The 17,243-nt window shown below is 35.7% G+C and overlaps 1 protein-coding gene across 1 annotated transcript; it reads left to right on the forward strand.

Moving 5' to 3' along the window:
- Nucleotides 1-3,359: 3,359 nt before the first annotated feature.
- LOC147408028 (protein REVEILLE 6-like) lies at nucleotides 3,360-14,635 on the forward strand. The gene is made up of 9 exons (XM_086436864.1): nucleotides 3,360-3,689; nucleotides 4,661-4,718; nucleotides 5,523-5,646; nucleotides 5,721-5,897; nucleotides 5,984-6,106; nucleotides 7,293-7,402; nucleotides 13,225-13,284; nucleotides 14,059-14,162; nucleotides 14,257-14,635. The coding sequence occupies exons 1-9, from the start codon at nucleotides 3,475-3,477 to the stop codon at nucleotides 14,276-14,278; spliced, it is 993 nt and encodes a 330-aa protein (XP_086292990.1). The 5' UTR covers nucleotides 3,360-3,474; the 3' UTR covers nucleotides 14,279-14,635.
- The last annotated feature ends 2,608 nt before the right edge of the window (nucleotides 14,636-17,243 follow it).

Below are 17,243 nucleotides of genomic sequence, written 5' to 3' on the forward strand. Positions count from 1 at the left end.
TAATAAAAATAAATATCTCGAGAGATAACTCTATATTTTTAGATACCTATATCACATGTGCCACCCATTAATTTTGAAATAGGTGATACTCAAGTCCAATACGATCATCCACACATGATGACACTATTTCTTTCCATGGAATTGGAAAATTTCCTTTCTTGTATCCTACAAGAATATTTATTTTTTCTTGTTTCAAGGATCTATATCATGTATAACAAAGACAGGCCAGGTTGTCCTATATAAGTTTAGAACAAATCATGATGCCATGGTCACCTGAGGTCAAATCACAATCTGTCACCCATATGGTCCTGTTCATCAAAAGTTATTGGTAGTTATTTACAAATTATTTCAAAAGTTGATCGAAAAATAGATTTCACTTCGTCATTTATATTATTCTAAGAGCAATTTTTATATATCCCTCCAAATTTTGGTGAAAATTAGAGATACATTAGATTTTTTAATTGATAATATGCTCTTGATTTTGATTAAGATTTCACAAAGTAGCTAAACAATTGGCATTAATAGATTAATGAGGATCCATACGGTTTTTAGTTCTAGACAACTATAATCTCTTTTACCACCCTAAGTGGTTATTCCAGAGAAGTACTATCGTCTCACCAACTTTTACTAATGCCACACCAATTTGTATATAAATCACTGAAGAATTACACACGGTTGGTGTGGCAATAGCAATCACTTATTCTATTATTGGTACTAAGAACTTTTCATTCTTAATTACAGGATTGAGAGATTCCTCTATGACTTGAGGGATACAATAAAAGCTTTTCTTTTTATTTAATCACCCAATTTATGTTTATTGGAGACAATAAAAAAAATTTATATTACTTTATTAACTGATTTGTGTATTGGATTTCACTCATCCCATTAAAGACTACTAAAATAATAAGAATACCCTCATCTTTAATTTCTTGTGAAAAAAAAAAAATTCCTTCAATTCTTCCACAAATCTATTGTCTTCAATCTCTAGAGTAATTTTAGAGATAATTTTTTCAACATTTCAACCCTATTATTGATTCATGATTCTCAATCTCTTGTCAAAATCATTGATTTCTTTTAACGCATTGTCTTTATCCAACCTTAAAACCATGTAGAACTGCTGAATATATATATATATATATATTTTCATACCTTGGTCTTTTTATCGGCTTCTCGTAAAGGATTAAAGTCAAATGATTGTGTCACGAGTTTTAAAATCCATATAGGAATTTCTATTTCCACATAAATCGAGATGGATACCTCAAATTAATTTTAACCTAAATACCATATTTAGATGTGCTAATAGGTAACTTCAATTGTGTTTCCTTTACATTATGTTATTGATCACAAGCCCAGATAAAAGAGTAGGTTTTGTGTCAAATTGGCAACTAATATGAAAATTCTTCACCCCTTAACACGACTCCTGATTAGACATATCATTTTACTCTGAATAAAGTGGAATGAATATAAGATTTTTTTTTACCTACAAATCCTTGGGATAAAGCTTTGGAGATGATGAAGCGTGTTGTGAATCCAATGAATATGGTTTAATAATTAGGCTGATTTTTAATCCTTCATGTTGATCTTTCTAACCCAATTCATTAACAATCTGGTTAGTTCTCGAACTTGCCTGGTATTCCTAAGCCTTTTGTGAAACTTAATTTTAAAGATTGTATGGCTTTAACATCCCTAAGCTTTTTGGTTATTCTATCCACAAAGTTTATCTATCTTCGTCCATTATACTTGTCTAATTCATTTGTATAGGAGATTATGACATCCACTTAACCTATATTTTAATTATAATTTAAACTTGTATTATTATAATATAATGTGATAAGGTTGAGCATATGAAAGTTAAATCAGCAATTCAAATATTTTAATTATAAAAATATCCTTGGACAAACTCATTAACTTGTTTTTATCTATCTTCTATATAATAAATTACAATTGTGGACCCCATTCAGTTACAGTTTTGTGGGAAGATAAACGTTCTACTCTAGCTATGAAGTAGATCCACACTAAAGTGAATTTTCTCTTAACCCCTTTATTTTTATTGTCTTTCCTCTCTTCTCCTCCCCTCTCATTTTTCAATAACATCTTTCCAAATTTACTATCTTTCTTCTTCTGCCCTCTTTTTTAATAATACCATTCTAATTTTGTAATCTCTCCTTTTATTTAGGTAAACAACGCCCTCACATTTATATTTTAATATGATAAAGATCATTTTTATCAAAACAAATAAAATTATAATTTTAAAGCACGTTAATTAATTTTTCAAAATTACAAAATAACATTTTACTGTGTTATCATAATATATTTTAAAATTTTAAATTGCAATTCACATTCCTAAATCCACCCTATATTTTTTAAAATTACAAAAATATATTTTTTAATAGTGTTATGTTCAAAATTACTTAATATTTTAGATAAAAATAAAAATAAAATATGATATAATAAAATGGCTTGTAATATTAACATACCTTTATGTTACCAATAAGCCCCATAATTGATTCTATCATAGAATCACTCTATAAAATAGGTCGAATCACTTATGACATTTATTCCTAACATAATGGTATATGATAAGATTTTTTTTTTTTTTTTGTTAACTGGGTATCCTTGTAAAAAGTAGATTGGGATTGTATTTGGGTTTTGCCCAATCTATAATCCATAGTCTTGTCCAATGACTAGTCACGTGCAACGCTCGTACATCACACACACCAAGTAAGTGAGGGACAACAGATTGGGACCATATCTTGGCTTTGCCCATTCCATAAATCACGGTCTTGTCCAAGGACTAATCACATGCAATGTTCGCATATCACACGCACCAGGTAAGTGAGGGACAACAGACCAGGATCATATCTGTATTCTGCCCACTTCATAAATTATGGTCTTGTTCAAGGACGAGTCCTCACAAGCAAGTGAGGGACAACATATTTGGACTGTATTTGGGCTTTGCCACACACATAGCTAAGTGAGGGTACACCTTTGTAGGTGATCCCCAAGGAATTAATGCTCAAGTTGGTATCGAACTCACGACCTACTGCTTATTGGTTCAAAATTGCCATTACCACTTTTTTTTTTTTTTTCTTAAGTTAAAGATGAATTAACCCTTATATGTCAGACGAGTGAATCAGGTTAGATTCTTAGTGAAAAACTCAGTTGATGACGTTGGAGTAGGTCAGAACTGACCCAATCAACTCGGAATCGTCCTAGTTATAAATAAAAGCATGCTGCTGCACGTGACACGAAAGTGTGGTGGCTTTTCATAAATTGATGAATCTCACAGAATGACCGCCACGTGTACGGCAGCCAAAGGTGAGGACGATCCATTCCTTCCGTCCTCTTCATCTGTCCACTTGAGAGAGTTGAGAGGTGGTCAAGTATTACCCCAAACACAATTCTCTCTCTCAATCTCATCAACCTAATCGAAGAAACACAAACACAAACACACACGTACGACCACACGAGCACATGGTGTCTGTAAATCCGAACCCAGCACAAGCAGGATTCTTCTTGGACCCCATGGGTGTGGCTGCTCTTCCTGGACTTGGTTCCTCCATACCCACAGCGTCCACATCTTCGTCCGATGATCTATCGAAGAAAATTCGAAAACCCTACACAATTACCAAATCTAGAGAGAGTTGGACTGAGCAAGAGCACGACAAGTTCCTCGAAGCTCTCCAACTGTACGTTTAATCTCGTTGTCTGTTTAATTCTCGTTGTTCTATTGTGGGTTTTAATTGGGTTGGGAGAATTGGGTTTCGATAATCTTCTAGTTTGCTTTGCTGGATCTGTGTGCTTCTGGTACTTCACTTGGTTTCTTGAGTTCGATTATGAATTGGGTTGAGAGAAGTTTCTGTTTTTCTTTAGTGGGTGTTGACAATTTCGATGTAGTTTTTGAAATTTTGGTAGAAATTACGAGTGTGGAACATGTTTGGGGGTAGTAAAACGGGTGGTCGTGCAGAGGGGAATTTAGGGTGGTCAGTGGTTTTGCAGAGGGAGATTTCAAGAGGAATTTAGAATTTTGGTTTTCTTTGCGGGTGTTGAATTCTGTTTTTATGGTACAGTTTTTGACAATTGTGGTGGGAATTTTGGGTTTCTGTTGCGTGGGTGTTGAAAAATTCTGCTTTTAAGGTACAGTTTTCAAAATTATGGTGGGAATTTTGAGTTTGGAACATGGGTTGGGGTAGTTTTGTAGTGGGGAATTATGAATTGTTAATGGATAGTAGAACAAAAGATTTGGGGTTTCTGGTTGGGAGTCTGCTATTGGTAGAAATTTAGGCATTTTCAACCATTTCTGTTAATTTGATTGGGTTTTGGTTTATTTAGGGTTTTAATTTTAATGATGAATCACCACTCTTCAGTATGAATAGGGAATGTGTTTTAGGTTAATTAGTTTTGTGCATATCTAAAACTATAAATTAAGTTTTTTGGTTTGTGTTGCTGCAATTGGAAGCAATATTATTTGATTGGGTTTTCGTGTATTTAGGGTTTTGCCAACGAAACACTACTCTTCAATGTGGATGGGGAATGTGTTTTAGGTTGATTATTTTTTCACATATCTAAAATTAGAATTTATTTTTTGTTTTTGTTGATGCAATTGGAAGCGCTATAATTCAGATATAATTTTGTTCACTTGATTTTTTTCTTTTTTCAGCTTTGATCGTGACTGGAAGAAGATTGAAGCATTTGTTGGGTCAAAGTCTGTTATCCAGGTAATTCCTAATGCATAAATCCAGTCTTGTCCGAATACTTTAATCTATGTTTTTTCATGTCTTAGCTTCTGAAGATTTGTTCATCTTATAATGTAAGAAAAGATCTGTAAGTTCTTTTTTTTGTTATGGGTAAGCTGGACTTGAACCCATGACCTCAAAGCTGTTTTGCAATGTGTCAAACCAACTGAGCTATGGGTCTAAGCCCATACGTTCTTTGATTCTAGGTCAAAAGTAGTAGAAACATATCGAGGTGAACATATAACATGAGCATGTGTCATTATTGGCACTTATAGAGGCATGACCATATAACAATGATCTATTAATTCTAAATATCACGAATTTAATCAGTATCCACTGTCCTAATTAGCACGCCTCTTACTCATTAACTGTTTTTTATATTAGTAGATGGACTATCTCCTTTTGTTTATTTACTAGAGTTTGGCACGGGAATCCTCTTTGGGGTTAAGGGGTAGAAGAAGAAAGGCAATAAAATTGGAGGGGTACTATTAAAAAAGGGAGAGAAGAGGAAATACAATAAAGATGGAAGGTATTCATGGAAAGGAGAGAAGAGAGAGTGTCCTCGAGATTCGTGGGGAGATTAATCCCAACCTCAATTTATGGGGAAGGATAAACATGGGAAAGGTCTTTGTGTTTTATCATATAGATTTTACTGTATAGATAGTCGTGTGTGCCAACATCATCGGGCACTGATTCTACTTTGAAGCGTCCCTTAACCAATAGCATAGAGTGCAGTAGTTTCCATGTTTTGTTTATAGTCAAGATGTCAATGAGTATTCTTTGCAGATACGCAGCCATGCACAAAAATACTTTCTGAAGGTTCAAAAGAATGGGACAAGTGAACATGTACCACCCCCTCGGCCGAAGCGGAAAGCAGCTCATCCATACCCACAAAAAGCCTCTAAAAATGGTAGAGTAGTGTAACTCTCTGTATTCTCATATTATGAAGTTATCCTATTCTCACTCATAGTTTTGAATTGGCAGTTCCTGTGCTCTCACAAGTGATGGAGCCATTTCAATCTCCATCCACGTTGCTTGAACCAGGAACTGTTCTTAGGCCAGATTCATCTTCAATGCTTATGAACTCTATCACAAATCCAACCATGTCTTCATGGGCTCACAATTCTGCACCACCATTCAGTGCATCAAATCTGACCAAAGGTTTTATTTGTTCTTACCTTATCTATCTCGACCAACTTGACCTTGTTTCTTATTGAGGTAATTTTCTAATTGTTTTCATTTTCCAGATGATATGGGTTCTGCAGGGCCTACAGTAGCGAATAATTGTTGTAGTAGCAATGAAAGCACTCCAAGGAAATGGCCAAATAGTGAAACAATTGATCAAGGAGATCATGGTCCACAACTGAGAGGTAACTCTTCTATTGCGGTAAAAAGAATACTTAATCTAAACTAAGTCGTGAAATAAGGAATTAGTTGAAACCGTTAATTTTTTAAATTTGTACGGCAGCCATTATATGTTAATTCAGAGCACACCTAAAACATGCATTCCTTTTCTCTTGTATATGAAGATTCCCCCCCAACCAAAGGGAGAGGTCTTGAGTTTGAGCCCCTTTGTTGGCCACCCACAAGAATTTATCTCTACTTACCAGGTATGATATGGTCCTATCATAGGATTTTATCTATGAATCTTTATACCATCTACTGGCCTTACTACCAAGTTTCCAACCATTGACATTTGGGGTTGCCAAATTCCATCTAATTTCTTTCTTCTGATCGGCTTCTGTAAATTGGATATTGATTGATGATCATATTGTTCTAGGGGTATAATTATCGTAGACTGTTGCCACACATGCTTAGCCAATGGAAAGTTGGTAAATAATCTTTTGTCCATTGCTCCTCCACCAGAAACATTTGGTCTCACTTCATATCACTGTTTCAAATCTATTAGGTTCCCCAAGATAGGTCCTTGTTCGTTTTCAAAGTCGGATGTGCTTGGCCTTTAATGGTAGAGAAAGGATCTTGTGGGTTGTTGGTCCCCTTTGCCGTACGTCGAGGCATTTGAAAGGAGTGAATGATCTTCATTGTTTTGGGGATTATATTCTTCTGGTTCAAATCCTTTGATGAGTTCTGGGATTTTTTTTTTCTCGAGAATTTTCATTTCAACTAGGGGCCTATATGTAACAAAATAGTATAAGGGTGCTAATTTCCATTTCCAGTGTTTGTTTTCCCTGCTTCCTTTCAGTTCTTTGTCATAGTATGCCTTTTTGACCTCCTTTTGCTTTCCTTCTTTTAATACAAATTTTATATCAACAAAAAAAATAATTGCTGTTATATTTGCTTTTCCAATTCTATTATTTAATAAACCATATTAAGTCATACATATTTTCATGTATAACCCCCCGCTCATGTACAAATGAAGCCAATTTGCCGGGTGAATGTGATTTTTGCTCTTGCTTATGCTTATAGTGTTTTGTTTTCTGATTTATTCAACGTGCATGCAATTTCTCTCTGTTAGATAACTTGCAAATGTTTGTCCATGACTTCTCCTTATGATACTATTATCACGTCAATTACTTTACTCTTTGTTTCATGCAGTTATGCCTGATTTTTCTCAAGTATACAGCTTCATTGGTAGTGTTTTTGATCCCAACACAAGTGGTCACCTGGGGAAACTAAAGGAAATGGATCCGATTGATGTTGAAACGGTACGTATTTTATCAGACTCAGAACTATATGATCAATGTACATGCATGGAAGAACCAAAAGTTATGATTTATATCATAAATCGTGCTTCGTGTTTCGTGTTTGGTAGTAGTTTTGCCCTTACCCTTTATCGGAGGTAAACATTACAAAACATAATATAAATCTTAATTGATGCAGTAGTAAGGTGTACTGCTGTACTAGTATAATATTTTGAATTCTAACCATTGGATTTAGGAATTCCTTGGACAAATTTTGGCTCACTGCTGTACTTGCTGCACCTGTCCCACCTAATAACAAGGTGACTCGGTACAATTGTCACCTTGTCCTCGTATTCCTTGCTTGCCTGTGTGGAACAAGCAAGGTGGTGAGCAAAAGCTCTCTCCTTTAGAAGTATATTTTCTTTGTTTGATTGAAGAATCATTGCACTAAATATAAAATATTTTTCTCAATACTTGAGGAGGATGTTTTCCATAGAATTAGAGTTAGATGGTTAAAGTGGAGATGTGTGAGTGGCACATCATAATCGAATTAAAAGGAAAATTTTATAAGATGGCAGTAAGACTAGCTATGTGTTATGAAGCTGAATGTTGGGAAATTAATAAACATGTTCATAGATTGAGCTTGACAAAGATAAGAATGTTGAGATGGATGGGTGGAACAATTAAGACAAAATTAGAACGGAACACATTCAAGAAAATGAAGGAGTATCCCAAGCAGGGATAGCTTAGAGAAAGTTGATTGAGATGTTATGACCATGCGTGCAAAGGCCGATTACTGCCTATAATTTTTTTTTTTTTTTTGCTTGGTGGGGTTAGTGGTTAACAGTTAGCATTTAAGCATGAGAAGGGGTTCAAGGGGTTTGAAACTAAGACCTTAGGAACCAGGGGCGGAGCCAGGATTTTCTTGTAGTGGGGGCAAACTATGGTTAGTTGTATAGTTGAAGAACTTGAAGATGAATGGTTTTAGGGAGAAATTCAGAGGTTTTTGGTTAGAAGTTGAAGAAAAGGATATTTAGGTGATTTCCAATTAGTATATGATAAGGCCCGGTCAAAAGGCAATGTCATCAACAAAAAATTGAAGGGGGGGGGGGGGGGGGGAATGGGGAGAGAGGTGACGGAGTGGGGACAAATGGGGCATGTAATTAGTAGGGGTGTCTCAAAGTTCTGTGGGGGCAATTGCCCCCACCACCTCCTTACTAGCTCCGCCCCTGTTGGGAACAGCCTCCACATGGTCTTACCACTTTGCTAAGTGGTCCTTCTTGATTACTGCCTATAAGTCGAAGGTATGACCATGGATGATGAATTGACCTTGTGTCAGCGGCTAAGGTTTGCGTGGAGATGTAGGAAGCAATGGGGACTGGGAGGAGCCAAGAGAGGGCACTTATGGTTTTTCTGTATTCATGCCAGCCTATTCAGCATCTGAGTTTGAAAAATATTTTTGCTGGCTGAACTCTGAGGCATGGTTCTATATGTGAGTTATTTCTTATTACAGCTAGTACTCCAAGTTCGAGCGCTAGTGGGACATTTTTTTGTTATTACTCTTATATCAGGTTTAGTAAGCTGAAATGCCTTTTAATTCATTGTGAGCGAATTTTGTCTTTCAAATCGTTCTTCGCTCAGCTGGGGAATCATTTGTTCTAGTACTTGGACACGTACTATTGGAAAGGCTAATTACAATATGTAAGTTGAAGTTCCCCAAATGTTTTGGGATAAGACTTTAGCCAGAATTTTTTGTCGTCTTTCGCTATTTCCAAAAAATGTTTTGGTGCAGCTAGTGATTATTTGTACTAGTAACTTGACACAGTCTACTATTAGTACTGGAAAACGTTAATTTTGTGTGAGTGGTACAACTTATCTGACCTTACCACTATCTCAAATAATTACTTTTATAAATTAATGATGTTAAAACTACTGTGATTTTCAATTCATTAAACTTTCTCCAAGGTAAGCTAGAACACTGAATCATTCCTGACTTTGAGAAATGCTTTCTTGTCACTCAGTTGTGCTTAAGTTAATTTTGTGACTAAAATTGGAATGACTACTAACCGCATAGCTAGCAATCCTAATATTTTTGGAATTGATATTCTCCAATTTTCTACATTCGTTGATGTTGGTGGAGTTATCTTTGGCTTTATTTGGTTTTGACTTTCCTAAACAGAACTTCCGATTGAGGTGAAGAAACTAGCAGAAAATCAGGGATTTGTTAAAGATCATTACAACTTAAAACTATATAATAAGATTTTACATTGTGTTCAAGGAATTGAAAGGTAGATTTGGATCAATCATGCAAGCAGAAAGATCCTCATTTGGATCTAGTTTGGGTCTGACAGATCAAAAACCATGTCTGAAATTGCATCTAATTGGCCCTTTGATAGTTCATTTTCTTTGAGGCAGAAGATATTGATATTATACTATTTGACTGGATTTTTCTATCTTACCATCAGATCCATTTTATGATGAATGGCTAGATCAGGCTTGGGATGATAGGTTGAAAAATATTCTCAAACATGAACAAAAACCTCTAGGCAGGAGGATGATTATCTAATGAAATGTCAATGCTATCTAACGACATGCTTTACTTACAATTGGAAACAAATAACACACACGAAATCAGCTATCATAGAGACCATCCTCACAAAAAATCAGCTCTATCTGAAACCTCTAAACCCATATTTTGAAAAATGATTGTTTTTACATATGTTTTTACTTATGTCCCTTGAACGCTCCCCTATATATATGGACTGAAGGACCATCTATTTCTATGGACCACATGCCAACGTGGTGCCCAAAACCACCATCAGGTACCACATCTATGTAGAGCATGAAATTTTATGAACTTCCAAAAAAACAAAATTGAAGAAAGAGATTTTTTCACTGTTGGATTTACATTTTAAATCCAGGAGTTTAGTGGCCGTCCATTTTCAAATTCAAGTTCTACAAAAAAAAAAAAAAAAAATTTTCAAGATTATTTTTTCAAACCCAATCTAGACCACAAATCAAGAGAGATGAGGTGTTATTTGGACCAATGTGGTAGTCCACATGGCTCAAATGTGGACGTTGGTCCATGCTCTACATGTTCCCTTGGTCCACGTACCGAGGGACCATGTAGAGTATGGACTAAGATTCACATTCGGGCGACATGTACTACCCCGTTGGTCCAAATGACAACTAAGCCATCTTGTTTGTGGTGTAGATTGGGTTTGAGAAAAAAAAATCCCCAAATAGGTATTTTTTTGGAGCTAGATCATAAGTTTATAAATGGACGGCCCTTGAACTCCTAGATTTAAAATTTAAATCCAATGGTGAAAATCTCTTTTTTTACAATTCTGTTTCTTTGGGTGTTCATAAAAATTCATGCTCTATATACATGTAGGCATCCGATGGTGTGTTTGGGCGCTATGTTGACATGTGGTTCATAGAGATAGATGATCCTTCGGTCCATATAACCTCTCTGTTTGGAGGCCCTAAAGAGAGCCAAACATTTTTCAAACTACGGGCTAGAAGTTTTGGAATGGGCTGATTTTTTGTGAGGGTGATCTCTATGGTGAAGAGATCATCCTCACAAAAAATCAGTTCATTCCGAAACTTCTAACCCTAGTTTACAAGTTGAAGAATTGTGGAGCATCCGATTTTTGTAAACCACTTTTGATGGGGTTAGAAGTTTTAGATTGGGCTGATTTTTGGTGAGGATGATCTCCTCATCATAGAGATTGTCCTCAGAAAAAATAAGCCCAATCTAAGACTTTTAAGCCATATAAGAATTTTTTGTTTCCCAACGCTGTTTGTTGAACACTCCCCTATATATATATATATATCGGTAGCGTTCAATGGCTAACTTTTTGGCAAAACATTTTTCAAAACATGAGTTAGAAGTTTTGGAAAGGGCTGATTTTTGGTGAGGATGATCTCTACGGTGAGGAGATCATCCTCACCAAAAATCAGCCCAGTCCAAAACTTCTAACCAATGTTTACAAGTTGAAAAATCGTGGACCGTCCATTTTTTGTAAACTATTTTTGATGGGGTTAGAAGTTTTGGAATGGGCTGATTTTTGGTGATGATGATCTCCTCACCGTAGAGATCATCCTCACCAAAAATCAGCCCATTCCAAAACTTCTAACTCATGTTTGAAAAATGTTTTGCCAAAAAGTTAGCCATTGAACGGGACCCTATATATATATATATATATATACTGAACTCTCGTTTCTGTAGTGGACCAATTCGTTGACATACCCCCGAGCCATTTTTTATTAACATAATGACATCGAGCCCTTATTGCAGCCGATGCTATTGAATCAGCTGCTTTTTTTTTGGTACCAACTATTAAGAATTGTTTTCCCCTACTTGCTGCATCAAAAACTAAACCACAAATTGAAGATTTTCCTAGTACCATGACCAAAATGAACTCCTGCTTCCATCATCTCTTCCAAATTTATGTTCCAATATCTTCTTGTCATTTCTCCCCACACTTCCTCTCTTTTTTTTTTTAAGAGACGAGGTACCCTGAAATAAATAATTGTTCCGATGGAACCTTCTATGTTTTATCCAACGTGTTTTGTAAACTGAGGTTGGAAGTTTTTGAATGGACTGATTTTTGGTAAGGATGATCTCTCTATGGTGAGGAGATCATCAGATCATCCTCACCAAAAATCAGCCCATTCCAAAACTTCTAACCCCAATTTATAAGTTGAATCATGGACCATTAATTTTGTAAACCACTCTAGATGGGGTTAGAAGTTTCGGAATGGGTTGATTTTTGGTGTGGATGATCTCATCACCATAGAAATCTTCCTCACCAAACCAGCCTATTCCGAAAACCCCAGTTTACAAGACACATTGGATGGTGATCCTGCCCCTATATGTATGTATCTATATGGACAGTCGATGATTCTTCAACTTGTAAGGATGGGGCTAGAAGTTTTGGAATAGGCTGATTTTTGGTGAGGATGATCTCTATGGTGAGGAGATCATCCTCACCAAAAATCAGCCCATTCCAAAATTTCTAACCCATGTGGGGCAAAACACAGGATCACCATCCAACGTGTTTTGTCATTTGGGGTTACAAGTTGAAGAATTTTGGACTGTCCATTTTTTGTAAACCACTTTTGATGGGGTTATAAGTGTCGGAATTGGCTGAATTTGAAGAGATCAACCTTACCAAAAATCAGCCTATTCCGAAACTTGTAACCCCTGTTTACAAAACATGTTGGATAAAACTTTGGATGGTAGGCCCTATATATATAACTAGATACCAGAGGGATAAGGTGACCATAGCAGTGCGGCAACCATTTTTTTTTGCATAAAATGTTACACTTACCTAGAAACGCTCTTTATGTATCTCTAACGTGTTAAAAATAGAGCATTCTCACACATTTGGAGATGGATTTGACATTCTAAAACTATAGTACAAGTAATAGTTGAAGTACCAACTTAGCCAAGTCGGTAAGACATGTGAAGTGTTGTTTTGACGTCTTAGGTTCAAACCCCCATGAACTCAACTTCATCTTGCTAACTACTAACTCTTTACCTATCAACAGAAAAAGTACAAGTGATAATTGATTTTTTTTTATAAGGATATAATTAAATAGATAGAACAAATTACAAAGACCCCAGAGTCGGGTTGACCACCAAAGGCAACACAAACAAAAGAAAAATAGAAGCCCAAAAAAGGGAGGGAAAGAAAAAACAATATGTGCTTCTACAATAGTTGATTACCATGCAGATTTGATATTACCTATGTGAAGCACTATTTGATTATTATGTATGGATCAACTTTTGTTTATGAAAGCTGATATGATTGGTGCATTCTCTTTTTGTGCCTGTCCAGGTGTTATTGTTGATGAGAAATCTCTCAGTCAATTTACTGAGCCCCAATTTCGAGGGTCATGTAAGTGCCTTCTTTCACTGGTGTGATGAATTTCATTTTCTTGGCATCATATATGCTTGGGTTGATGCATCTGACAGCAGTCATCCTTTTTTGCTTGAATTGGAAGTTTATTTAACAGTATGCCCTCATAAGTGATAACCATGACCAATGTTTTTCTTCACAGTTTTGTTTCCATTTTTGGTAGCTTACAAGCTACCATATTGGTAACCCCATGGGTTTCCGCACCAGGCATTTTGCTATTCACAGTGTTCAACACCCTGTGGCATCAGCAACACGAGAATGCTAAGTAACGTCCCTATGAGGTCTTGGACGTTAGCATTCCCCAAGTGTTAGGATCAGGTGACAATTCTTATTTGAAAACTCTGTCTTATATAGGTTAGAAGTTTCGGAATGGGCTATTTTTTGTGAGGATGGTCTCTATGGTAAGGAGATCATCCACACAAAAAAATTCAGCCCATTTCAAAACTTCTATAACCCCATCAAAAGTTGTTTACAAGTTAAATGGTAATGATTCTTCAACTTGTAAACCACTTTTGATGGGGTTAGAAGTTTTCTGTGAGGATGATCTTCTCCCCATAGAGATCATCTTGAGCTCATTTCAAAACTTCTAACCGCATAGGGCAAGTGGTTGTCAACTGGATTGTCAAATAAGGATTGTCGCTGGATCCCGATCCATATATATATATGGGAAAAAAGTTGGTAAGCCAAAAACAAAGGTGTGATTTCTTCTATGTTTCTTCTATGCATAATTCTAATTCCTTGAAATCAATGCAGCGAAGGTTGCTTTCATCTTATGATATCGACTCTGAGAAGGCAAAATCTGGTGGTGCTATCCACATTTGCGATGCTGACGAGTCCGAAAAAGCACCTTCATTCAGGTTAGGGGGGAGTGAACCCAGATAAGGCTAATTTCCCCACCTCAATTTTGTTCTTGAACGACTTATTGCTAACTGTGAACTTATTAAATTCCAGGACAAAAGGGGATGATCAGTGAGCTCACATTGCGACCAATTATTAGTAAGGTCAGGTTACCTCTTGTGTTTATCTATCTGCTTGAGAGGTAGGCATGTTGCTTAACCGTTCAGTGTGTCAACTGGACTGTTGACGTGTATTTACTTGAATCAAACAAAGCAGCCTTTGTAGTGTTATAGAATTAGATATTGTATGAGTTGGTCTTTTTTCTCAGGTTGTAGTTATCTTTAGGCTATTCTATATATACTCTGCTGGGTCTATGTATCCTGAGTTTTGAATGTACATATGTTGTAAGATTTGTATTAGGTTTAACATACAGTAATAATGCTTTTATAACAAGACTAAGCAGAATAAAATGTCATCTTCTGATCCTTGTTCATCAACTTTACGTTTGATTTCATTCAACAGCTGAACTGCAAGCCCATTAGATAGTTTTCTGATCTGTAGGGTTAATTGAATTATTCTTTTGGGATAATCCATGTTGAGTAGTTGTCTTGTATTCTATTTTTGTGGGGTTTCCTTTTTAGGTTTACCAAAAAGGAATTATGAAATATTTTCCTAACTGATTTTTTCTATTTTTGGGGAGAAAGACTTGTTTTAGTAACTCTCAGTTTATTAATAGAGATCTCTAACGTAAAAACAAGGGGTTTTCTTCTTCTAGGATTTAGATAGGAAGGGCAAGGGGGGCACAAGGATTTTTGGGCAACAGTGGCACAAGGAAGACAAGGATTTTTCTCCTTTGATTTCTTAGTGAAGAAGATTGGTTTTGATCTGTGACCATAGGTGCACTGCCGAATCATGTAAATCCTTGTGTTTTCATGTGATTTTTTTGTTCTCTTTATTGCCAAGTATTTTCGCAATCCAGTCATACCTGGCCAGGTTTTGGTTAATATTTTAGATACCAATGACATATGTAAGAGGAGATCAATTGATAGTTAGTGAAGTACCCTTGTCTTCGACTTCTTGCCAAAACCTCTTGATTTCTCCTAAATCCATTGTTGTTAACCTCTTCATCTGTAGGATTTTTTACTTGTTAGAATATTTTAATATGGTTTGGTTAGGGAAATGAGATAAGGGTTTTAGGGAGGTTGAAGATGAAACGAAGCAGCAAAGAGAATGAATAATTGCACAAACACAAGAATTTATGTGGTTCAGTAGTGTGCCTGCGTTCATGGATTAAATCAATAACAATCACTATTTTCCCCTTAAGAGTTTTTACAGTTCTAGAGATCTCTATTTATAAAATCGAGAGTTATTAAAACGTGTCTCTCCCCAAAAATAGAAAAAATCTAAAATAAAATATTTCATACTTACTATTTTTCATAATCCTAAATTTTTTAAAAACTTTTCACAATGAGCACAAATTAACCAAAATGATCCTATAGACCAAATAATTGCAGAATTTGAAATTGTTTACCATGCCTGTGTGTCACGTATGGTAGGAGACATTAGGTAGTCTTTCCTCTCATGAAAGAATACTATTGGCATAACCACCAAGGCAAACTTTCTTCTCCAAAATGGGAATGAAAATGATGGGTTGATGCTTGGAGTAACAACCAAGCAAACGTGAAGTGGGGACAACATGGAAGATTTCTTTGTACAAGAAAATATCATCTCTGTTATTTGTGTAGCTTTTTGCACGTGCATGAATAATTGCGGGATGAGCGTGTGCACACTTAGTAAACCTCATTTTTTACCCCCACACAAGACACACTCTTCAAACATTACAAAGGTTTGGTTCAAATTATAATCTCAAGATTATAGCATTCTTTCAAACAATTTCAGTAGTTGTTTACATTATGATTAGGCTCATATAAAATCTTAAACTCAAAAGATAGAAATCTAACAAAGAAAGAGAGAGCGCTTCTATTGGCTACCCTAATTTTACTTATTCTCAACTATTCACTTATTTTCTTTATTTTTAATTGTGGTGCAACAAGTAAAAGTTGGGATACCAATAGCAGCTCCCAACATTTATGGGTTTGTATAATTGTGGAAAACAATTTCAAACTTTTTTTTTTGTTGAGAAATGTGAGTCAAAAAGCCACAAAATATACATTAGATTTAATTATTAATAATAGGAATATATATATTTTTTGTAATCGAGTATCCTTGTAGACAGCGGATTGGGATCGTATATGGACTTTGCCCAATCCATAGAACGTGGTTTTGTCCAAGGACTAGTCCCAGGGCACGTGCAATGCCCGCGCATCACACTCACTAGGTAAGTGAGGGTGCACACTCGCCGGTGGCCCCTCAAAGTAATTAATGCTCATATTGGGTATCTAATTCATGTTATTGTATAATTTTATTCTTTGGCAGTAAGTGAAAGTCAACAACTTAAAGAGGTTGCAATAGGAAAGTTAATAATTACAATATCTTATTTTTTTTTTGGAAGTAGAGAGAGAGGTGGGGGTGAAAGTTAACAACTCACACAAGTTGCAGTATCAATGCATGCTTGGAACCTTCCAACTTCTTCAATTTTAAGGAGTTACAACTGTCCACTCCACTTATTTAAAAAAAAAAAAAATAATAATCCAATGAGGTGATAATTATATTCTAGTGGATAGCTCATCATCATGATTTTAAAACTCACTTTGACATCTCGTGTCTCCGCCATGAATGAGATCAAGTCGTCTCTGGATGATTTTTCCAATACATATGAGTCATCTCATTTAACAATGAGACAAATGAACCATGATTCTAAATCTCCTCTGATACATTTGACTTGTCTATCTGTCTCGTTGATAGATGATACCAAGAAGTATCGGACGAGATTTAAAATCATACTCACCATAGTGCCCTATACAAGAAACCAATTGTTGTGAATGAGTTCAACTATATATGAATATATTGATAGAAGCCCCAAACCTACTTCTGCCAAACATTTTTGTTTCAAAATAATAAATAGAGAAACCAAACTTACTAGCCCATGGAATTGCAACAGTTGGTGCCTTAGTGGACCATGCAGTGCATTAAAAGATGTA

The sequence above is a fragment of the Akebia trifoliata genome, chromosome 3, assembly GCF_017979445.1.
Source record: "Akebia trifoliata isolate Shusen 1 chromosome 3, ASM1797944v1, whole genome shotgun sequence".
Lineage (NCBI taxonomy): Eukaryota > Viridiplantae > Streptophyta > Magnoliopsida > Ranunculales > Lardizabalaceae > Akebia > Akebia trifoliata.

Excerpts from the sequence above, each read along its gene's own strand:
- LOC147408028 (XM_086436864.1), top strand. The coding sequence starts at position 3,475 with ATGGTGTCTGTAAATCCGAACCCAGCACAAGCAGGATTCTTCTTGGAC. Across the intron at positions 3,690-4,660 it reads TTCCTCGAAGCTCTCCAACT|CTTTGATCGTGACTGGAAGA; the intron begins GTACGTTTAATC and ends TTCTTTTTTCAG. Across the intron at positions 7,403-13,224 it reads ATCCGATTGATGTTGAAACG|GTGTTATTGTTGATGAGAAA; the intron begins GTACGTATTTTA and ends GTGCCTGTCCAG.